General features: G+C 47.0%; 2 protein-coding genes across 4 annotated transcripts in view; one reads left to right on the top strand and one right to left on the bottom strand.

The window, feature by feature from the left end:
- Positions 1-13,338, top strand: part of LOC130379852 (ETS-related transcription factor Elf-2-like) — a 15,008-nt gene extending 1,670 nt beyond the window's left edge. For both annotated transcript variants that reach the window (XM_056586964.1, XM_056586962.1), the window contains exons 2-11: positions 2,217-2,362; positions 2,823-2,978; positions 4,950-5,152; positions 7,284-7,397; positions 8,143-8,343; positions 8,493-8,570; positions 9,098-9,293; positions 10,353-10,808; positions 11,487-11,658; positions 12,755-13,338. In XM_056586964.1, the coding sequence (XP_056442939.1) occupies positions 5,095-5,152; positions 7,284-7,397; positions 8,143-8,343; positions 8,493-8,570; positions 9,098-9,293; positions 10,353-10,808; positions 11,487-11,658; positions 12,755-13,291 (1,812 nt within the window). In that variant the 5' untranslated portion in view covers positions 2,217-2,362; positions 2,823-2,978; positions 4,950-5,094 and the 3' untranslated portion in view covers positions 13,292-13,338. The remainder of the gene's footprint in view (positions 1-2,216; positions 2,363-2,822; positions 2,979-4,949; positions 5,153-7,283; positions 7,398-8,142; positions 8,344-8,492; positions 8,571-9,097; positions 9,294-10,352; positions 10,809-11,486; positions 11,659-12,754) is intronic.
- Positions 13,339-13,839: 501 nt separating this feature from the next.
- LOC130379861 (nocturnin-like) lies at positions 13,840-22,574 on the bottom strand. 2 transcript variants are annotated; one of them, XM_056586977.1, is made up of 6 exons: positions 22,379-22,573; positions 20,032-20,265; positions 18,535-18,671; positions 17,338-17,518; positions 16,572-16,903; positions 13,840-16,121 (listed from the first exon to the last, which is right to left on the bottom strand). In XM_056586977.1, the coding sequence occupies exons 1-6, from the start codon at positions 22,446-22,448 to the stop codon at positions 15,591-15,593; spliced, it is 1,485 nt and encodes a 494-aa protein (XP_056442952.1). In that variant the 5' UTR covers positions 22,449-22,573; the 3' UTR covers positions 13,840-15,590. The 2 variants fall into 2 exon arrangements, with proteins under 2 accessions (XP_056442952.1, XP_056442953.1); XM_056586978.1 differs by lacking the exon at positions 20,032-20,265 and having other exon boundaries at positions 22,379-22,574.
- Positions 22,575-24,197: the final 1,623 nt, after the last annotated feature.

Consider the following 24,197-nt stretch of genomic DNA (forward strand, 5'->3'; position numbering starts at 1 on the left):
AGGCCAAAACCTGTACAGAAACGCTTTGTGCACAGTCGATTCAGACGCACACCTAAACCCACACAAAAAGCCCTCTTCCTATTAAAAGAGCGTACTGTAGTTCAATAGATCTGTGGTGTCTGATGTGTGTGACTAAATAATTAAACGGAGGGGCTATTCTGGAACCGATCCGCTCCCGCGCAGAGAAGGAAATACCGTCTCAGCCCGAAACATAAATTAACCAGCGTTCAGAATGACAGAGTGGGACTCGACCCCGCACCCAACCCGCCATGCTGTGCTTGTGTGATCGACTCCCTCATTCGCTTTTTGTCTCATTTTCAACGTTGTATTAGTCTAAGCTCCCCTGCCCTTAGCTCCCAGGTCTGGCCCCCTCCTGCCTTCCTAAACAGCCCAGAGCAGATCAAACCCATTTCCTGTGCCACTGTTGTCATGGTTTCTACCCTTCTCTGTTGTAGTTTCATTGGACTTGTATGTATGTGTATGCTCTTAATTCATATATACCGCCTTTTCTGTAAAAGGGACACAATTATGGAACACTGCCAGACCACTTGAACATTTGACACCTTCAAAAGAAAAACAAAATTCGGGCTAATTCAACAACAATCTTGCTCGCATACTTCATTTTTTACAATGTGCTCTCTCTGTATATCTTTTTTTTTTTTTTTTTCTTTTTTTTTTTTTATAATGTTAATCTGGATTATTATTTTTAACCAAAAGTGTCGTAAATTAGCTTTGGCCAATAACACTATGACGAAAACGTCAGATGACTAAATAAATCGAATAAACCTTGAATAATAATGAGGGCATCTGTGTGGCTGGTTGTTGTTGGTTGGTCTATCTGGTTTCCTGTTAGTCACTCATCTTCCCATGTTTGCAAACTGGCCCTTCCTGGAGACAGGGTGAGGCGCTTGGGACCTTATGTGAGAGGGACAGAGCTAAGCGGGGTGGAATGTTAGTTTCCTGTGCTTTGAGGAAGGTTGCTCTGACTTCTTACGAATAAGAAGGGGTGTGTGAGTCTGTTGTTATCTCACTGTTTGATTCATGGTGTCATGAGTCTTGTTTCAGTACATAGAAGTGCTCATTTCAGGATCTTATCCAGTCTGTTGTGCAAGGCGAAAAGAGAAGAGAAAAGAGGTGTAGCAAATTAAGGCATGAAAGATCCCATGAAAAAGAAAAAAAGTATTAGATTAGGTTGTTATTATATTAAGAAACGATTACATCAACTGATTGTAATAATGTAAACACACAAAGGTTACCCAAAGTAAATATATACAAATATGAAAGGGTTTTTTGGAGGTTGTGAAATGATTAGGAATCAAGGAAGATAAGAATCTGAATTCATAACACACAGAGACCAATGTGGTCAAAAGCAAGTCACAAAGTGGTGATGACCTTCTGACGCAGATAATTATATAGGTTACCTTGACATGCACAAATTATTGTGGCAATTTCGTTGATCGAAGAAGACTCAGAGATGAGTTGAATGAGATATGATTTTTTATTGCGGGTAAGGATCAGTAGGTCACTAAGATCACATAATTCGACTATGAGTAACTCGATTCGATTATAGTTTGACTAAGGTGTTTACATGCATCTTAATAATCCAATCATAGTTGGACTAACCCAATAATTCGATTTTCTTGAGGGTCATGTAAACGCACTGACTGTAATGCTGCTGTTGTCCCTTGGATTTCTCTGGATCAATGCTCAAAGTGTGTGAGGAAGTACAAGATACTCAAAGACTTGTCTCCCATCTTATGATTAGAATTCCAAGATGTGTTTAAATGACCAGGATCTACATTACTCCACTGTCACAGACCTATTTAACACGTCCCATATATTACATGTGTAGATGTGGGTATGGACTTCTCAACGTTTCCAATTCACTACGCCTATCAATGCTTGGATTTTGTTAAACCCGAGCTTCATTGCTACATAACATTGGTGGGTGTGGTAGTTCTCTCTCTGTGTTAACATGGGGGTGGACCAGTGTCTCTGGTTTCCCCTCGATGCAAAACCCATGACGTCCCTGCATGTGACAAGGGAACACATGACCTTGGCATTGAAGGTGCAGCCCTTGTGTCTAGAGGGGCTCACTCTGAGCAGACATAAAGGATTTTTTCCACGACTAACGTCGTGTCCGACTTGCATCTGAATTTTGAATGTGATTCGTCTGTCAGAAATGTGACCGTGCGTCTTTAAATATCCACTCCCAGGCCTGGCTCAACCCTCCAGAGATCCACCAGGTGGAGCCGCCCCGTCAAACTCCAGCGTGGGTGGTGTCCTCTAGGGTCCTGGATGGAAGGTGACGGGGGAAAACCCGTGGAGCATGCTACAACCATGGAGGAACAAGGTGGAGGAGGTAGGAAGGACCACACACACACACACACACACACACACACACACACACACACACACACACACACACACACACACACACACACACACACACACACACACACACACACACACACACACACACACACACACACCGTTCTACTCATTTGGTTAACACATTGACTGTACAAAGCCCAGAGTCTAAAGTATTTAGCATTTTGAACCGGCATACAACCTCCATAATGAAGGAGCTGATCTGAATCAGAGTCGACTGTACCGGTAGACACAACAGTGTTATCCGTCCTCCGATGTATTTGAGTGGAGAACTAGATGGAGGCATAACGGACGCAGTAGATACCAGAGCTCTCTCCACTGTCTGCCAGATTAGTCATCAGATACCAAACCTAATTTCATGGCTGCTCCGTCATCCCATCTGCCATCCCTCCCTCTGCTCATTTTCGCTTTCATTTGTGCTCCCCCTCCAGTCGGGGCCCAGCCCGCTGGGGATCCAGGGGGGCCAGGGGCCCACGCCACTGGGGGCCCACTGGGGGCCCACTCTGCAGGGGGTGCGGAGCCCGTCTGATGGGGGGGTGGGGGGGTTCAGTGGACTTGATGTAAGGAGGAGTCTGAAGATGACGCAGGTTAGATTCTTCTCTTGCTTTCTTGTTTGCACCGACTTTTTGATATATATATATATATATTTTTTTTTTTGCCATCTGTCCCTGATTTGTGTTTTCTCTGACCTCTCGGGGGTGTCACCGACGGAACAACGTCTGGGGAACTTCCACATATCTAGTTGGTGTACTTTTTAATTTGATGGAATACGTTTTAGGTTGCTCTTGGTGTCAGAGTTGATTTTATGTAATATAAATCTGTTTTTTTCCGATGGCGTTTTTGCCTGACCTGTTCTCGGGCGGGGGGAGAGGGGGGGTTCTGTTTACCTGTGTGCTGGCACTGCAGTATGGTTTGGGCATGGGAGTTCAAAACTGTATGGTGTGAAGAGTTTGGCGTTAAGATACAATTTATTTTGCGTAAATGTGTGATCTATTATTCACCAGCGCAGCTCAGCAAAGGGATTTTTTTATTTTATTTTTAAACGTTTCCGTTTTTATAACGTGAGGAGAAATGATCAAAGTTGTCTCAGGATGATAGTTTGTTCTATAACTGAGTTCCATGCAGTGGAGGCAGTCCCACATGCTTGTTATTATGAGGCCAATATAAACAGTAAGGATAACTTTACACATAGGAATTACCCATGTGTGGGTAATGGAATGAATACTTTCCCTTTTTATTTGATACTTTCCCTAAACTGCAATATAATGTAGAATTTCTCACAGCCTGTGCTGACTTTTCATTAAATAAACAATCTTCAAAACTGATTTGACAGAAAATGGTTAGCAGCAGTACTGAACGGCAAACAACTGTTGGTGTTACCTCCGCCTGGCCAACGCCGCCACCTAGTGGATATTCTTGAGTACTCCTATATCGTTATGAAACTGGAGGCCTACTTTGTTTTGATCAATGACAATGGCACTTCCTGTTGGAAATCACTTGATGCTGGATCAGTTTTGATTGGCAATCCCAAAATTTTGTTATACGACTGAATTATGGAGGAAAAGTAGCAAGTATTAAAGCAGGCAAGGAATCTAGGCATAGTTGGGATTTTTTTTTCAATACATTTTCCTTGTTATTAATAGGAAGAAAAGCCAGCACTTGATTTCCTGGGTAAAGCAGTCATATCTATTTGTGTTTTAGCTGCCTATTATTGTTATGATTAAGAAACATCTGTACTAAAGTGACAGAACATGTGACCTCAAAATGGGACAATAAAGGTAATCTTGAAAATAGCTGGAAAATTACAATCTTGTCTTTTCTCCTCAAAGCAAAATTCATGAAGACCAGTTATTAAAGGTTTAAGTTGGTTGTTTGAATGGAAATGAAGCACATTAGTAGCCATGGTGCTTTTACCTTGCATTAATCGACGGTATATGTTATCCATATTTTATACTTTCTTGTTTTGATTCTTATCACGCCATTGGTTCCCTTTTCAGTTTCTGATTTGTTTCGGTATACATGTTAGACTTCGATATTTGCCCTTTTGACAACTTCTTTATGAGACTTATTTGGTTCAAATTGATATCATTGACCAAAATATCATTGATGAATACAAGACAAACTATGACCTAAATGACCCGAGGTTAAAATAAGCTTACCAATTAATAAGGCAAGGCTAAATGTGTTGTTTGTGCTGTGAACAAAACGTTTCAGTATTACATTTTATATAAAAAATATCTCAAGAGTTAGTAATGCAATTTTTAATTCATAATTGTTATTCCTCTTTGAAGTTATAATACTTATGTCTGTAAAATAATATTGCAGTGTAGTTATATAACCTCATCTATATTTATACGGTTGTTGAAATTCTTTGCTTTAAAGTCAAAGTACCCCTGGCCCCTGTAGAAAAACTTTGCGTTTTTTAATAACACACAAAGTGGTGTTGACCTTCTGACGCAGATAATTGCTTCACTTCCGATCTTATCACGCATCTCTAGTTCCCTAAAAGGATTCCTCTCTTCCTGTTTGTGTTTGTTGACGTCCTTCCACGCAAGAAGTAGAGCGCTGCAAGGATTTCCTGTATAGGGCGGCGGACGGATACAACTCTGCCGACGCACTCCGGCCGAATCCGAGGAGATTTCCCTGAGCGGCGGAGTGATCCGAGCAGTTCCAAGTCAATGTGGATCCGCAGCCAGGGAGAACATGGCGACTTCACTGCATGAGGGGCCCGCAAACCAACTCGATCTGCTCATCAGAGCAGGTAATACACTTACAACCATGAAAAGCCTTTCTCAGAATACTATTTCCAAACTATTCTCGATGTTACCTCCCGCTACCGGGTAGTTTTTAAGTGGCCGAGGGGCAATCAGGAAGTGCTCACCTTGGTGGCTGCAGCCTGCATGGCGCTGCTCCGCGGTCACTTTAAAAGCCGGTTTTAAAACGTTACCCTGCTCCGATGTATCCACGGACTGCACCTTTAGAGAGGGTTTTGCACGGTCTTTCATTTGCATAGAAGGATCAGCGTTTATAGCCCCCCGTGTGCGCCGGGAAGAAGGTTCAGAAGTGGCATGGGGAACCAGGAAGTGTAAGGATGTTGTCTTTCCTGCGTCTTTGCCACGCTGTCTGAGTCGGAAGGACATGTGGATTTATTTTTATAAACCTTTCTCCAGCGGCGATCTCTTGTGTCGTCCTAAATCATCCCTCTTAGAGTTACTATGCTCATCTTTCTGTCTGCTATGGTTGCGTTTGTTGAACTTTGTCGTGGCATTTTGTTTCATCCTTGGTAGATATCCCCCCCCTGAATAATAAGGGTATTAATTGGCATTAATTAAATCACTGTGTCCTCATCATGTGGATATGAGTGATTACATTTAATCTGAATTATTTGGTGTCAATGTGTTTATTCTTAGCCGGGTAGATTTAACGTTAGTCTAACGGTGTTGTCCCGTCGATTATCGCAACAAGTCGAAAAAAGTCATTCCATTTATATTTGGCGGGGTATCTTTTTCTAATATATTCAGTAAAGTGCGAAGTTTTCTCTTTGTTTAACTCCAAATTGATCAACCTTTCACTGAATCTATAGCGGAAGCATTGTTATGCATTAAGGGGCGGGCCCTGCCTGTGATTGAGGGCGCCAGTGGGCCAATGCCGTGAGACAGGCGGGATAAGGCCGAGTCAGAACGAATCGTTTTCTTTCGGGGGCGGGCTCTTGACGATAAAACGAGCAAATCCCGTGAGGCGGAGGCGTTGAGTGACGGGGAATTGTGAACGTCTTTGACGAGAACTGGAGGGAAAGGATGAAGAGTGTAAACACGGAAGTCGCACTACCGCCGCACTACTTTCTGTGGCGCTTGCTTCTTGGCGTTCCCTAAGTAGCACAATATTGTGGTTTTATTTCGTGCATTTACTCATAATTAATAATTAATTGTGTATTATTAATAATCTCTTTCAATCTTCACTGCTCATATAATCATTTATAGATATAGTTATCTATATGTACCATGAAGCCATCCACCCTAATTAAAATGTTTTAATGTAAACCGCTGCCCTTTACTATATATGGCTGAAGCCCCCCCAGACCTCTGAAGAGCTGAGCTCTCTGTTGTTTCGGTGGTGTCTACCAAAGCACCCCCTTTTTTTTATTTCATGTCCCATAGGGTCCCTGCTTGGCTGTTGCCTAGTGTCACGGGGGTCTGTGTCTGGTCTAAAGATAGCCCTCTGCTCTTTCCTATGCGATGCCTGGTCCCTCACTCAGATAGCCAAACATGGACAAGGTAGCGTGTAAGGAGATAGTGTGTCCCCCCACCGCTACTGAGTGACAGCGACAGCAGGTGCCCTGGCTTCTCTCAGCTGGTGCAAATGGCCCGTTTGCATTTCTATAACCATAGATTCTCCTTGACTTCCTCCCTGTTCTGATTCCAACGGTGGCATAGTTACATGAAAGTGGTAGATTATATCAGCAGGTGATTACCGCTTAGTATTTTTGTTTGTTGTTGTTGAATAAACGTGATACATTTGTTTTTTTCTTGAACGTTATGTATTATAATCCAGCGCTATACTTTATTTAAGTCCTCCTGTTCACCTACTTATAATAATTGTATTTTAACCAACCGTATTGTTGTATTGAATTTAATCATTATTATTTTTGTTGTGGAACCTTTAACAGTTTTACATAAGGTATACCAATGGCGAATGTTCAAATGACTTTTAATCAATTTAATGTGAATGAAAAGCACAAATGCAATGCATTATCGGCATTACATGTTGCAATGAATGTATACTATCTTCGCATCGGCACTCGAACATCATCAGGAGGTGCTTGGTAGTTCCACTCGTGCCGGTTTGCAGTCGACTGCGTCGTCTAAACGTGCTGAACCCGACGTGTGTTTCAGTGGAGGCGTCTGTCCATGGCAGCCGTCTCCTTTGCTCGGACAAGACCATCGAGGCTGCGGAGGCTCTGCTGCACATGGACTCTCCCTCCAGCCTCAGGGGAGGCCGCAGTCCAGGTACGCACGCAACCGTGCACACACACACGCAACCGTGCACACACACACACCCGTGCACACACACACACACGCGAGCGCCGTTTGTGGAACGGCTTCACAATCACAACATTGACCATGTTGTCACTGTAAAGGTTAAGTAAATAAGCAACGGCCACGGGGCTTTCACTGCTTTACCTGTTTTTCCTTCACTGAGGACTTGGGACTATTCCAAAGGACAAACATAAGTGTATTTTATTTATTGAACGAGAGAAGAAGAAACAAAGTTCTGATCAGCCACAACCTGCATTACCCGTCACGATGGACGACCTAAGTTTGTTTAGCTGGAGTGTCTGATCGTATCACCTTGTCCTTACGGCTCTCTGCAGCTCATCCCCTGCTGTCTCGATCAGTGACCCTCAAAGATCTCAGCGTACTAGACGTATCCCCTCTCAAATATTATTTCAGCCGAGGACCCACCTCACCGGCCTCAAACTTTTTTGGGGGAAAAAATACTCACAGTTTAGTGAGAAACATGGGCCTGTGCCTCATGCAACTGTTGGCTAATTCCTCCCCACAGAAGAAGCCCAAAGCCAGGGGAGAGTCAGAGCATGTGGAGGTGAACCCCCATAAAATACACTACCGTATTTAACCATAATTGCACAAGGGTTTTCTATTCATCAACCTTTTTAACAAGATTTTCTAAACAATGTACCATTATAACACAGGAGTGGTGTAGTTAACGTGTTCCCCCCCCCCCCCCCCCCAGATGCTTTTGTCCCGCCGTGCGTCGCCACGCCGGACTTCCTGCACGCCGCCATGCGGCCCGACATGATGACGGAGTCGGAGGTGGAGGTGTCCACCGAGGACTTCTGTGAGGAGGAGGAGGAGGAGGAAGATGACGAAGAGGAGGAGGAAGAGATGGAGATGCAGGAGGAACCCGAGCCAGAACCCGTGAGGAAGAGAAAAGGTAGAGGAGAAAGAACCCCCCCCCCCCCCCCCCCCCCCCGCCCTCTTCCCATATCTTGGTATTATCTAGAGCGCCATCTAGTGGTGTAACCACTAGATGTGGTTGTTTCTGATGTTGACTGATTATGTTGGTTATTTCTCTCCTTGTAGTGGGACGAAAGGCCAAGTCGGCTAACGTCAGTGGCTCCCCGGACCTCGGCGTCAAGAAGAAGCCAAGAGAAGGAAAAGGTACGCATCGCACTACCTGTGTTAAGGTGACCGGGCCTACTTGATCGAAGTGTGTCCATACATTCATCATTGCAGGACTCGGTTAAGTGGGGTTCCCAAGCTAGCTCTCCCAGAAAGATAAATGGTAAATGGACTCCATTTATAAAGCGCTTTTTTTAACCAGTGGCCACAACTAACTCGCGCTTTACTACATCGCCTCAGATTCACCCATTCATTCACACATTCACACACATACGTGTGGAGTCAACCACGGAAGGCGACAGCCAGCTCATCAGAAGCAGGTTGGGTGAGGTGTCTTGCTCAGGGACACCTCGAACACTCTGAATATGAATCAGAGGAGCTATGGCGGCGAACTAGCAACCTTCAGGTTAACATTAATCCCGCTCCACCCCCTGAGCCACACGCCGCCCTAAGCGGGATTGTTCCACTAGTTGAAGAGTAGTTGCATTGAAGAGTTCCAAGAGCCATGTGAGCGTCACGCTTCATGTCGTCCTCCTGTCCCCCTCTCTCCCCCCCCCCCCCCCTAGCGGGCAGTACCACCTACCTGTGGGAGTTCCTGCTGGAGCTGCTGCAGGACAAGAACACCTGCCCCCGGTTCATCAAGTGGACCCAGCGGGAGAAGGGCATCTTCAAGCTGGTGGACTCCAAGGCCGTGTCCAAGCTGTGGGGCAAACACAAGAACAAGCCCGACATGAACTACGAGACCATGGGCCGAGCCTTACGGTAGGGGTGGGCGACTATTCGAACTTTGGTCGCGATTTCGATTTTAGCGTCAAAACTATCACAACATTTACATAATCGATTGTTGTTGTTTTTTTAGTTTTTTTTTAGGTTTAATAGAAAGGGCGGAACAGCTGGGTACATATCTGTATATTATTATAGATTGGAACATTTTACTTTGCCCATTTTGTGTATTTTTTTAAGGCGAAATTTCAAAGTTCTCAGTTACAACGTTTTTTTTGGGAGAGACATGCTGAATAAATACATCATGTTTTCAAACTCAAAAAAAAATTGTTTGAATAATCGTGTTTTCAATATTGACCAAAATAATCATGATTATGATATTTTTCCCCCTAATCGAGCGGCCCTACCTCACGGTATGAACCGGTCTGGGGGGGCACAAGGGGCTCCGGGGATACATTTACATTTGGCAGACGCTTTAATCCAAAGCGACGATTTGTCTGAACAAAGAGAAACCATCTATATCGCTGTCGGTACAGTAAGGATGTTCATAGAACCAAGTGCCAAGCACCTACCTTTGTGAGGTTAATCCATTCCCCGTATGCCAAAAAGATAGCTGGGATAGGAGGCTGCACGATGCTAAGTTCTACTTTTAAGTGCAAGGATGTACAACAGGCAATAAGTGCGTATGTCATTGCCCCACAAATTATTCCAGTACCAGATTATAACTTTGGTCTTGGGCGGCATTTGGCTCAGGCGGTCGAGCGCGTTGGCTGGTAATCGGTAGGTTGCTAGTTCGATCCCCGGCTCTTCCTAGAGTAGAGTGTCGAGGTATCCTTGAGCAAGGGCCCTCACCCTAACGGCTCCCGACGAGCTGGCTGTCCCCCTGCATGGTTGACACCGCCATCGGTGTGTGAACGACTGGGTCTACGTTAGGCAATATGGTAAAGCGCTTTGAGTGGCCACTGGTTAGGAAAGCGCGGTATAAATGCAGTCCATCTACCATGAACTTCCCTCCCCTGCACACGTGAACTTCGACCCCCCCACCCCTGCATGAGCATGAGGTCCTAACCCCCTCTTCCCCCTCTCGCTCTCCTCCAGGTACTACTACCAGCGAGGCATCCTGGCCAAGGTGGAGGGCCAGCGGCTGGTCTACCAGTTCAAGGAGATGCCCAAGGACATCGTGATCATCGACGACGACCACGCCGACGGCCACGCCGCCGAACTCGTCGCCTTCTCCCCGGCGCCGCCGGCGGCGTACGAGCGCGTCCCCCCCCCGACCGACATGCTGCTCCAGGTGACGGAGGTCTCCTCCTCCAGCAGCAAGAAGCCCAACATCCTGAGGGGCGGCGGCCGGGCGGGCGCCGTCGCCGCGGCGATGGCGGCGGCGGCGGCGCACACCCCCGTCGCCGGGGACAACAAGGCGGGGGCGCTGGGCGGGGGAGGGGCGGTGGCCATGGCGGCCGGCGGCCCCCGGATCGTGACGGTGTCCGGCGGCGACGGGAGCCAGATGCAGCACTCGCACACGGCCATCATCCCCACGGCCTCGGGGCCCAGGTCAGTGAGCCGTGGACGGGGGGACGGGGGTCGGGGACGTTGGGACTTATTCAGGTTTAACAATCGTACGTTTGATTTCATGACGGCGACGGTGTTAAAAAAAAAAAAAAAAAAAAAAAAAAAGAAAGGAGGCGCGTGTGAAAATGAAATTGAGCCTTTTTTGGATTTTGAGAAGACCGGCCATTGGATGTTCAAACCCCATACCTACGTTAACATTAAGGGCGTTTATCAGACCCTTTATCCAAAGCTTACAATAAGTACATTCGTCAGAAGAAGGAGAATCAACAATTTATTGCTGTCGGTGCAGTAAGGATATTCATAGAACCAAGCCCTTACTTTCACTAGGTTAACCCATTCCCCGTATCCAGCAGAGACAGCTAGGATGAGACGCTACACGATGCTAAGTACTATCTTTGACTGCCAGGACGTACAACATACGTGTTATTGTATTCTGGAACATTAAGTTCCAGAATACCTCTCCTTACCCATTCCCTAATGGTGGATGTAAACCACAAGTGGGGTGGATAAAGGCGTCTGCGAGACCACGAGTATAATCGTAAAACAATCGATAGCCTTCCAGTGTGTTCCCTTAAGCTCGGCACGGGACACTCGCTCTGATTGGTGGAAAAGTCGCTCACTGTACCGTGCGCGTCTGTGCTGCGTTTCCCCGGGCGACAGGACGGTGAGGGTGGCCATGCAGATGCCCGTCGTCATGGCGACGTCCATGGGCCAGAAGATCTCGACGATGAGCTTGGGGCGGGGGCCCGGGACCCCCGGACACCCCACCCTCCTGACCAACGGCTCCCCCATCGGCACGGCGACCGGCAGCAGTGGCTCCTCCCAGCAGAAGGTGAGTAAGCCCCGCCCACGCCAGCGCTGTGGTCCCGGGGCCTAAAGGGCGCTGTAGGCAGGGTGTCCGCGCATCCTTAAAAAGTCTTAAAAAGTCTTGAATTCACGTTTCTAAATTTAAGGCCTTGAAAAGTCTTAGATTCGTTACAAATGTAATATGCTGGTCTTAAATACTGTAACGCAAGGTCTTAATTTTGTCGGGGCCGGACAAACAATCTTTATTTTCTCGTGGGACTTTTCAGGAAGGACATGTAGAGTGGCTTCTTTCTTGCTCGCTGCATATCTAAACGATTATCTGCGTGCTTGCTAGCTAGTCTGAGCCAATGGGTAGGTGATTGAGTCTCATTGAGTGACACACATGCTATGCTTGGGTTATAATACAGCGGGATCCCCCCCTACCATCGCGTGTTTTAGGTCTTACATTTTATTCAAGGTGGTATTAAAAAGGTTTAAAAAGTCTTAAATTTGAGTTGCTGAAACCGGCAGATACCCTGGCTGTAGGTTTGATTCTCAAAGGGCATAAAAGAGCAGACTGAAGCAGGATTTCTCAACTAAACCACCAAAGGTTATCCCCTTCCTCTCAGCACCATCCCTCCCTCCCTCCCTCCCTCCCTCCCTCCCTCCCTCCCTCCCTCCCTCCCTACATTTCTATTCCTTTTTGAGAAGTGTCGCATTCAACACTTTTCGCCCCGATTGTTCCGAAATGAGCTGGGAGGGGTTTCATCTCCAAATCAGCTGCTAGGCAGCTGCGGGCCACTCGAGAGACGGATTGAATGGTAAAGGGACTGCGTTCATACAGCGCTGTTCTAACCAGTGGCCGCTCAAAGCGCTTTAACAATTATTGCCTAACATTCACACACCGACGGCGGTGTCAGCCATGCAAGGCGACAGCCGGCTCGTCAGGAGCAGTCAGGGTGAGGCGCCTCGCTCAGAGACCCCTCGACAGACAGGAAGAGCCGGGAAAGAAACTAGCAACCTTCCGGTTACCAGCCAAACCCGCTCCACCTCCTGAGCTACCTGCGAGCAACAGTGGCTCCCCTCTGGCTCTCCGACCCCTGACCCTGCTGTCCCCCTGCCCCCCCCCCCCCACCACACAGGTCATGATCCAGACCCTCCCCACCATGGTTCCGGCCACGGCGGAGAACGGCGACAAGATCACCGTGCAGCTGGCCAAGATCATCACCATCCCCTGCCAGCTGCAGGCGCCCGGGAGCTGCACCGGGGGGCGCCACTCCCAGGCCGGCATCAGCCTCTTCGGGGGCCCGCTCACCGTGCGCGCCCTGGCCCCCGTCGCCATGGGCCCCGGCACGCAGGTGATGCGGCTGGCCGTGCCCTCCCAGGGCCACCCACAGACTCTGGTGTCCACGGCGGGCGGGGGCGTGGCGGGCGCCGTGGTCACCGTGTCCACGGCCTGCCAGACCCTCCAGGCGCCCCCGCACATCATCAGCGGCATCATCAAGGCCACCGACCTGGTGATGGGGTATCGGGCCCCCGGGGGCCCGAAGGCGGGGTCCGTCCCGGCGCCGGCTGCGGCGGCCCCGTCCCAGCAACCGGCCGAGGAGGAGAGAAAGACGAGGGAGGTGGTCTTCGTCCAGAGCATCGTTAAGGCAGAGGAGGTCGAATGTCCAGTGTGAGTGAGCCTGGTTGTGTGTGTGTGTGTGTGTGTGTGTTTGTTTGAGTGTGTGCGTGTGTTTGTGAGGGGGGGGGGGGGGGGGGCAGCAGCAGCAGGTATCTGTTTCGTAGTGATTTGTGCCAGTGTGTTTGCATTTGCATCAATCGAGGTCTTCTCTTTCAACATCTCAATCGTCTGGGAGCCGCCTCCCCCCCCCCCCCCCCCCCCCCCCCCCGACTCTCACACACACTCTAAACCAAGACGTTGATGTAACCAGCAACAGTCTGCGAGACTGAAGCCCCCCTCCAAGCTCTTGGACCTTGCTCCACCCCCCCCACCCCCCCTTCACCACCTTTTGAACCTCTTCAACCTCCAGTTTTTTTTACCACAGACTCAATTCTACAGTACACAGACAGCCTAGGCACCACGGTGTACAACACCGCTAAGCTAACGGGACCAAACAGAATCACTACAGTTCTGCCCATTTCACCGTGACAAACAATGTCCTGAGGGAGGGGGGGGGGGGGGGGGGGGGGAGAGAAAGGGGGGGGGAAGACTGAAATGTAACACTACAGTAAGAGGTGAAATAGTTGGAGCCAGCCAAAATGTCGACTGACGCGCAAAGAACAAACAATGAGTTTATAGTAGTTTGCGAGGCCGTTGGGTTGTTGTACAGAAAGGGTTTGGTTTTGACCAAATGTCGAAACCAGCATATTATTGTTCGTAAGCCTCTCTGAAAGCCTCCCGCAGACTGACTGGCCGGCACTGCCGAAGCCCCGCAATCGTTTCAGAGAAGCAAGAGCCAACTTAAACGTTGTGTGCACGTGTGTATATATTATATATCTGCTATACAATGTACAAACTTACGATAACAGAAAAAAAGCCTTAGTTTAATTTGACCTTTTTCCGTGTACTGTCTACAGTATTGTTTCCTTCATGACTTGTACCAAGCACAGTATTAGTACTGACTCCAGTTTTTGTTTTAGTTTGGACAAATCCATCTTCTTTCTTTCTAACAAGGAGACAAAACACCCCCTGTCGAATCTCGCTACTTAGTTTATCCGCGCACGGTTTGGATCGACCACATACGTTGGGACTTATTTAGGGTTAATAATGATATGTTTTATTTCATGACGGCGGTGGTTTAAAAAAAAAAAAGGGGAAATTTTGCCTTATGGAATTTTGCAAAGACAGGCCCCTGGATGTATTAAGCTTATTTGTTTATCGGACGACCACTAAAATGATTAACGCCAGCGTAAGAACCAGTTGACGTTTACCTCCTTCAGAGGGGAGGTCTTTTGTACCTTGTTTAGACTCAGTCCTTTAACATTTTCTTTTTTGGTTTTGTTTTCCTCTCATTTTCTGCAATCTTAAAAAACGAAATCTGGATATAAGAGAGAAAGATGTTCAGACTGAACTGTTTGTATATTCAACATTTGAAGTATATTCTATTTTGTTGTACTCTTGTTTCAAAGTGTATTCATGTAGATTTTAATGATATAAAGACATTTGAATCCTTAATTCCTGTTTTTATTGATTTGTTAATACTACAGGATACCTAGTGTGAGTCTTGTCAGACTTGACAAGGACAATCCCAGTAACTTATAAAACTAGTTTAAATATAACATGAGGAAATGCTGGCCAAGTAAAACTGAACGTCTCTGTTCCATTGAAATCCAGAAAGAAACCAAATAGGTAAAATCAATGATGGTGTATGTTGTCAAACCAGTACATCTTAATGGTTTAAAAACTTTTAAGATGGTTTCTCAAAACTTTGACTCACAGAATGTGTTTGATTTTAACCTCTGTTCACACAGCTGTAAGGGGGGAAATGTATTCCTTTCGGTGGGGGAGGGTTGAGACAGGCCACCAGGGGGTAGCCGACCATGCTGGAGTGGTCATATAACACATAACCAAACGCAGATGAAGCACGGAGCGGTTCCAGTGTCTGGGACCCCAGAGGACCTCTCCAGTCGACCCGTTCCCTGGGCTGGGAAGCTGGGCTTGGCTGGCTCAAAAGTAGAAGGTACATATTTCACCATGGCTGCACTCACCAGATCACTTTATCACTCGTTATTTTATTGAATCATCTTATTACATTGATAGAACTGCCCGCCATTGGCTATTTCCATACCACTGCAATCATTTCCTTCACGGGCAGGGGACTGTCCCTATGTCTCAATAATATTCAAATCGCCATCTGGGGGAAATCCCTGATGAGCCGTGACTTTGTACTTTCCCCTCCTCCCCGCTGTCGAGTGTCTAGTCAGGTGTTCACCGATCCCCCCCCTTCCCCCCCAGCTGTCTGATCAGTCAGGTGTTCAGCGTTCCTCCTTGAAGCTGAAATCACAGATCAGCGAGAGGTGGTCCGACGGGTAGTGGAAGGACGGCAGCCTGTCCGGCCCGATCTGCTCCTCGGTGGGCAGGTCCAGCACGGCCTCCACCTGCAGAGAGTCCCGGCCGTACCAGATGTAGTCCAGCGTGCTGCAGCACTCGCCGCTCGGGCGGATCTTCCACGTCGTAAACGGCGGCTCCGTGGCGCCGTCTCGGCTCAGCTTCTTGTAGGCCGAGTCCAAGCGCAGCGGGGACGAGGCGAAGCGCTGGTACACCTCCTCCTCCGGCACCGCGTTGAAATCGCCGCAGACGATCAGGGAGGGGGCGGCGGCGTCCGGGGGGCCCGTGGTCCCGGGCGGGTGCCTGTGATTGTGGAGGAGGGTCTGGAGGTGGGCCAGGAGGTCCGAGCCCTGGGCGCCGCGGAGGCGCTCCCAGCCGCTGCGGGCCTTGAGGTGGGTCACCGCCACGAACACGCACCTGGCCGTGGCGCGGCAGCGGAGCTTCGTCACCACGGCGATCTGTGGCCGAGGACGAGAAAGATGACCAGGGAGGCAAACCGTTAAAGGGGGGTTGATTAGTTCACATGAGAGGCCTATGAAAGAGGATTAGGGACACATTCGAAATGTTCTTACTAAATTGTGATCACATGTGGTTACAATTTTAAAACGTGGAACTAAACATTTACGAGTAAGTGGTTGCAGACACACATATAGAGATAGACCCACACCCTTGTTAAGTCATACATTTTGTGCAAAAGGTACACAGTGACTTCCCTGAACACTAGTGACACTCGCATGAATACACACAGACCCACACAGACACACAGACAGTGAATCACAATCACGCTTTTCCAAAGTCTGTGTCTAATGATCAATGGTCATTCCTTGAAAATTGGTTTGAGTAATCATGCCTTATGCTCTAACTGATTTAGACTGAACACACACATACACACGCACACGCACACACACCTGATTGGTCGGAATCAGCATGGCAGAGAGTCGCACGCTCACGCTCTCGAGAAGCTCGAAGCGCGATTGGTCGAAGAAGAGCGCGCAGCCGTCGGGGCCGTTGTTGCCGTGGACGTCCAGACACGGCGACCAGGGCTTGGGGAAGAAGTGGCCGCCGTAGCCCAGGCTGCGCAGCACGGGCTGGAAGGTGTCGTGGTAGTGGTCCACCTCTTGCAGACACAGGATGTGGGGTTTGTAGGTGAGGATCTCCTCCAGGATGAGGTACTTCCTCTCGGGCCAGCTCAGCGCCTCCGGGGGGCAGCGGACGAAGCAGTCGGCCCCCTCACCCAGAGCTGGGGGAGATGAGATGATAAAACATAAAGCTGTGTGTTTTAGGAAGACTCCCCCGTCCCCAACGAACATCAGCAAGGCCTCTGATATAGCTTTTATAGCATTGTGTCAATATTAACACTCGGTTTCTTCTTCCTTCTTTCTTTTGCTTTATTTGACAGAACACACACACACACACACACACACACACACACACACACACACAGGCCCGAGCACACACAACCACAGGGGCACCAACACACCAACAAGGAAGCACGCACTCACACACACACACACATGCCAGGGCACTCACACACGTGCATCAATTCAAAACCACTCACTCACACACACACACACACACACACACACGCGCGTGGAAAGCTGTGCGTTTCCGCGCCAGTGTGGCCCTGCCAGTGTGGCCCTCAGACAGCGTCTCCACGTGGGGCCGTGGGCTCACCTTGGGCCAGTATGTTCCACTGCAGCACCCTGATGGGGCCCCCGGGGGCCCGCTGCCCGTCCCCGCAGTGGACCAGGTGCCTGTGGAAGCGCGGGGGGCGCCCCCTGAGGGCCTCCTCACACTCCCGGAGCAGCTGCTGCTCCAGGGGGTCCGGGTCAAGCTGGGGCGGCCCCTGGGAGTCCTACGAGGGGGGGGGGGGGGAAGACAGGGGAGTGAGACGTCGTTGTTAAACCTGTGGGGCGGCGTGAGGCTCAGCAGGTGGGTGTGGGGGGTGGGTCGACTGGTAACTGGAAGGTTGCTGGTTCGATCCCTGGCTCCTCCTAGCGGAGTGCCGAGGTGTCCCTGAGCCAGACGCCTCACCCTGACTGCCCCCGACAAGCTGGCTGTCACCCTGTCTTGTTGACTCCGCCGTCGGTGTGTGAATGTGTGCATGAATGGGTGAATGTTAGGCAGTATTGTAAAGCGCTTTGGGTGGCCACTGGTTTGAAAAGCGCTGTATAAATGTAGTCCATTTACCTTTTAGGTGATTGGCACTTGGTTCTATGAACATCCTTACTGTTCCGACGGAGATTTATTCTTTCTCTTTCTTCTGACGAATGTATTTATTGGAAGTCATTTTGGATATAAGCATCTGCTTAATGGCCTTAATGGAAATTAAACCGCTTGTTTTAGTATTCGAAGATGTAATTCACTGATGTCTTGGCTGCCTTTCATGCACTCAACGTTTCTCAAATGTACTCGAGGTGGGATATATTACAATTACAATTAGGGCATTTAGCAGACGCTTAACCAAAGCGACTTTAATACCGTTAATACAGACATTGACACACCGTCGGCAGAGTCAACCATGCAAGGCGACAGCCAGCTCGTCAGGAGCGGTTAGGGTTAAATATTGTGAAGAATATATAAACATATATGGTGAAGAATTGATTTGTGTTTTCATGATTCTGTAGGAATCATACCCTGGCGTTGAGCTTATTCTCCAGGTAATCGTATTATCAATATAGTGTGTAGACCAAAGATTGTCATGACCTTCCCTCACATATAAGACGTGAGGTAGAGTGGAGCTATCCTTACTGTACCCACAGCGATATACTTTTGTTTCTTCTGACAAATGTACTTTTTGTAAGTCTGCTAAAAGCCTTCAATGTAAATGTAAGCTATGAGTGAATGCATGCAACACACGTTAGGTCGTACCTTGCAGGAGGATGGTTGTGGCTCTCTCTCTGGGGGGGGATTCTGTCTGGCGAGGTGGGCTGGCGTGAGGGGGAGGGAACGACCTCCACCGCCAATGATGCTGTACAGTCTGGTGGCCCCCCCACCCATGGGACAACCTGGGACAGAAGAGGGAGGAGTCAGGTCAGGTCCAGTATGTGTGCATGAGTCACAACTGCATGAGTCTACCTGAGTATTCATTAATACATCGACTAAACCTGTGCATGATTTTTCATGATTAACATATTGAACATATTATTTCCATGACTAATGATTGACCGAAGGAGTCTTGTATTGACCCGAGTGAGTGATGATTTCCTTGGCACATTGTTACAAGCGGTTTCCTGACGCATGTTTTTCATCCGGTGAGCTATTCAAGATAAGATGTCCTGGAAGTGTTGAAATCCTTTTGACGTTACAAAACGCGTCCCGTGATGACATGTTGTTCTTAGCAGCCTTTTGATCAACTGCAACCAACCAAGATGGATGAGGAAGGAGATGCAATATTTTCCAGTTCAAATCTTTGGTAAAATATTGTTACGCTTTTACTGTTATCTACTGTTAACTTACTTGTATTTATATTATTTCAAAATGAAAGTTAGAACGAACATCGGCATGCAATGTCATTTCAAATAGATATATTTTCAGTATGGGGACTTTATCAATGTAGCTTTTATAGCATTATGTGTCAATATGACTTTTACTTTATTGTCCCCTGGGGGAAATTCTTTTTCACTCCATAGTACATTTGTGGGCCGCACGCCAAAAGACAGTAACAGATATACAGCATACACAACATAAACAACATGCAGACAAAATGCAGACAAAATATGTAAATAGTGTGGAACAGGGGTGAGTTATCTTGGCATGAACAGTCAGTTTTTGTTTTTTTCCTCTTCTGTATTTTACCGGCCACATTTAAAGAGCCGTACTGGCACTCAATGTCCAAAATGTTTATTAGCTGACTGTACACAAACTTGTAAACAAAAGCTTGGCCGCATGAACACACACACACATGGGCATGAACAAGCGCAGGCACACACACACACACACACACACACACACACACACACACACACACACACACACACACACACACACACACACACACACACACACACACACACACACACACACACACACACACACATTAATCAAGTGGACACTTTAAATGCCATGCTCTATTACATAACTGCTCCATTAAACAATATTTAACAATTTAGACGCATAGTTCCGTTCAGTTCAGTTCAGTTCAGTTCACATAACTCATTAGTATTTCTATACAAGCCCCGACAGATACATCTCTTTCATTCCATTCACACTTCCCTCTCGGTACATCCAACATACTGAAACCTGAAAACATCTCGTCTATTAAAGTTAACAAGGGACCCGAGGGAACCTAGAACACACCCCACACACGGGTAGATCAAACCAGAGGCCTGACTCCCCTTACGTCCGACGAACAACCCTCTCACTCACCCATAGTTTCCATGTTGCTGCCGATCACTATCGCTTTGATGCTACAGGCGACAAAAACACACACGAATATCGAGTAGCCAGGTCCCAGCTCGATGCTTTTTGTTGTAGTCACACACCGACCGGTTTGTTCTGTTGCAATGTAGAATGACTGGCTGACACACAGATGTGGTGTTGCCACACTGTGGGTGTGTGTGTGCTCATGTGCTCTGAAACGGACACAGTGTTTACTGTTCGCTGTGAGAGGGTGGAGGGAGAGGGAGTGGGAGAGAGAGGTAGGGAGAGGGAGAGAGAGTGAGGGGGAGAGAGAGAGCGTGAGAGGGAGAGGGGGAGAGAGTGAGGGAGTGAGGGGGAGAGGAAGGGTGGATTAGGTTGTGCAGACGTCACAGAGCCATATGGGTTTTGACAGAGGTCATAGACTGGCAGCGTTTTGGCAGGGTGCTCTCTGCATTACTCTGGTCTATGCTGTTGTGCACACACACACACACACACACACACACACACACACACCCCCACCCACCCACCCACCCACCCACCCACCCACACACACACACACACACACACACACACACACACACACACACACACACACACACACACACACACACACACACACACACACACACACACACACACACACACACACACACACACACAAGATCAAATGAAAACTAAACTAGACAGATTGACCCTCACCCTTGCTTAGTCATAAAAAAACTTGCAGAAGGTACACAGTGACTTTAATGAACACTGGTGACACACACACACACACACACACACACACACACACACACACACACACACACACACACACACACACACAGTGAATCAAAATCACACTTTTCCGAAGTCTGTGTCTAATCAATAGCACTGTGTCATTCCTTGAAAATGGGTGATGAACCATGCCTTATGCTCTGATTGATTTTACACTCATTTCTAAGAAGAACCTTTGTCGGCAATTAGATATTTCCCAATTCATCGGTAATATAACAAACAAAGACACACGCACACGCAGACACATACAATATAACAGTGAATCAGGAGCCCCTTTACAACCCCTTGCTTATCATGTTAGCTGAGAAAAGCAGAACGACTGCAACAAAGGCTTCACAGTGACACACAGTCCTGCTGAGAGATGGTTTTGAGTGGCAAAACCAAATCACACACACACACATCTCTATTCTAATGAATATCAAAAGACCCAAACACTTGTTTAGTGATAAATTGCGCACAGGATATATAACTAAACAAGCGCTTGGGTCGATCTGTCACTTTGTGGGTGTGGGTGTGTCTGTGGGTGTGTGCGGGTGTGTGTGTCTCACACACACACACTAACACATTAGACACAAACACCCATTTCCTAGTAAATCAGTTTGATGCCCCACGCTATACGCTAGTTGATTTATGACTTATTTCAAGGAGGATACTGGGTACGCCATTTCATCTCTTTATCCCAAATAACATAATCACATTATTCATATGACTCAACTTTTAGCACGAAAACAACTTATTTGGGAGGGACAGTTGAACTCAACCTTTCCCAATCTGTTATGTAAGCCAAAGGTCCCATTGAAACAATATACCATTTTATTTTTCCATTTATGACGTTGTCATAAATGGAAAAATAAATAGAAAATGGTCTATCTTTACAGATTGTCTTGCATGCAGAACGTGACTTGGTTAAAATGTGGTATTGTTATGTCACGTTTTTCTTAAACTGTACACTTGGGAATCCATTACCTATGCCTGTTCTATGTTACTTTGTGAAGAAAGTGATAAAAGAAAAGAAAGAAGGAAAGATAGATGGATCACGTGTATTTCTCTGTGCTTGATTAGTCTGCCTTTCTTTGGTATTAAGTGCCTCCTCCACTGTTGACCTTCAGATTGTATTCCTGCCACTTGAGCTGCTTTGCCGTGGCATTTTAACGTCTACTCGCTGTCCTCACACACACAAACCCACACAACTCTGGTAAAAGCAGCCATCTAAAACGCACATCAGAAAGAGTGTGAGTACATGTCATGTTTGCCAAAGGAGCAAGGACCACTCCCATTAAATAATAAACAATCATCTGACAAGCCCTTTACGTCACTCTTAAGTCAATTCAATACATTCTTGTTGTGCATCAAACTAAATAAATCTTGTAGGTAGGTATAAATAGTATCAGAAGTTATATAAAATACAAAATAATATATACAGAGAAAGATTCTTTTTAAAAAAGGAACAATATTGCTTGCCAAATAAAGATGCTAACTATTGACCACACAGAGCTATTAAAGAGATTCAAGATATGAACCAAGAGACAAAACATGAAGTGGGATCAACAAGCAAAGTGCTGATGCCAGCCCTTACCACAACAGACTGCTACCTTCCTCTGAGCTCCCCGAACCCCAGCAGCTGTCTCCTCACGCCACCAGCACATAGGGTTGCATGTGCGTGACGTTAAAGTCTATATAGGTCCCGCGTGCGGGTTTGTGTTCGTATTGAGTCTATTATCTGTGTCTTTCTGTGTGTATGTGTGTGTGTGTGTGTGTGTGTGTGTGTGCAACTCTGTCGTCCAACAGCTGCAGAGCAAGGTCACAGCAGCACAGCGGCGACAATATACTTGAAGAGTGCCATCTTCTGGTTGGAGCCCGGTACTGAAAAAAGGGTTTTCACCGCAGATTGCATAATCCGCAATTCATTCATTTTGGTTAATATAAAACGTAGTTTCTAAATTTGAGTGATTTGTATTTAGATTAGATTAGATTATATAACATCAATTTTAATATCCGTTTACACAGAAATGTGTCTTGCATTACACATCTCTTCAATTCTCATAGAAATACATTAAAACAGCACATAAAAACATTTACACAACATTTAAGAGTCCAAGAGTCCATAAACACAGATAAATAAAAGAGTCAGGGGTCTCACAGTCCATTAGTTAAAGGCCATTGATTTCTCTGGGGTGTGTGTAGTGATATTGGGAGTGTGTAGTGTGTTTGCATGTGAGATGTATGTGGAGCCTACTTTACTCTAAATAAGTGTTTTCATTTGTTTCTCCAGCAGCTAGGCATTCTAAAGCGTCTTCCGGACGACAGGAGCTAATGCTCCTTATTTAAGACGTGAGAGGGGTCCAAAGCTATCTTGTCTGCCATCCTGAGCATATGCTTAGTTCAGCTGTCATAGAAGTGACCGTCATTGTGTGGCCCACCAGCTTTGAGAAAATGCTCAGAAGTCTTAGTATCCTGTAATTTAACTGGACTAAGAGGCCACAGAACTAAACTGCCACCCCCATACTGCGGTATGCTTTGTAAAGAATTGATGTAGGATGCCCTGACTGGCTCCAAGTCTTCTCAGCAAATAAATTCTCTGTTGGACTTTGTTGCAAATGTAATCCACTTGCTGTGACCAGGGGAAGACACTATCCACATATATATACCCCTAGATATTTGAAGGATGCTGACTGTTTTATGGGTTTGTCATGAATTATGACTGGGGCGGGTGCGTGTTGAACTGTGCCAAAGATGACCCCCTGTGTTTTGATTGGATTCATTTTGCTCTCCCATTGGACCCATCTCTTCACACTCTCATAGTAGAGGTCAGGCTCCATCTCCTCTGTCATCAGCATCACCAGTGCCGTATCATCCGGAGATTTGCTGAGGTATTGGTCAGGGGTGCTGATCGTGCAATCGTTGGTATACATTGGAATAGCAGTGGTGAGCTCACACATCCTTGTGGCGCTCCACTGCTCGTTGTGACCAGGGGGGAGAGCGTCTTGTTAACTCTGAACAGCTGTTGCCTACGGATGAGGAAAGAGTGGTACCAATGAATATGGTATGGGTTAATGTCCAACTGTTGCATTTTGGAGAGAAGTAAATCCAGTTTGATGGTGTTGAAAGCAGAGTATTCAATAAACCGTACTCTAGCATATGGTTTGTGATTCGGTAAGTCCAGGTGTTTTAGGACAAGGTGTGTAAGGGTAACGACAATATCTACGGTATTAATCTAAAGGTGGTCTTTTGTACACCTGTTGTGGTTTTGAATATATATTTGTGAAAGGGAAAACATAGGGTGTGATTATGGGAGTCGTGTTTATGAGAACAATGACTACAAATAGTTTAAATGCAGAAAATAGTCATTTGACACGTTTATAAGTTTCTAAATAAAAATCGAAATACTATTCAAG

Source organism: Gadus chalcogrammus, chromosome 3, assembly GCF_026213295.1.
Source record: "Gadus chalcogrammus isolate NIFS_2021 chromosome 3, NIFS_Gcha_1.0, whole genome shotgun sequence".
In the NCBI taxonomy this organism is placed as follows: Eukaryota; Metazoa; Chordata; class Actinopteri; order Gadiformes; family Gadidae; genus Gadus; species Gadus chalcogrammus.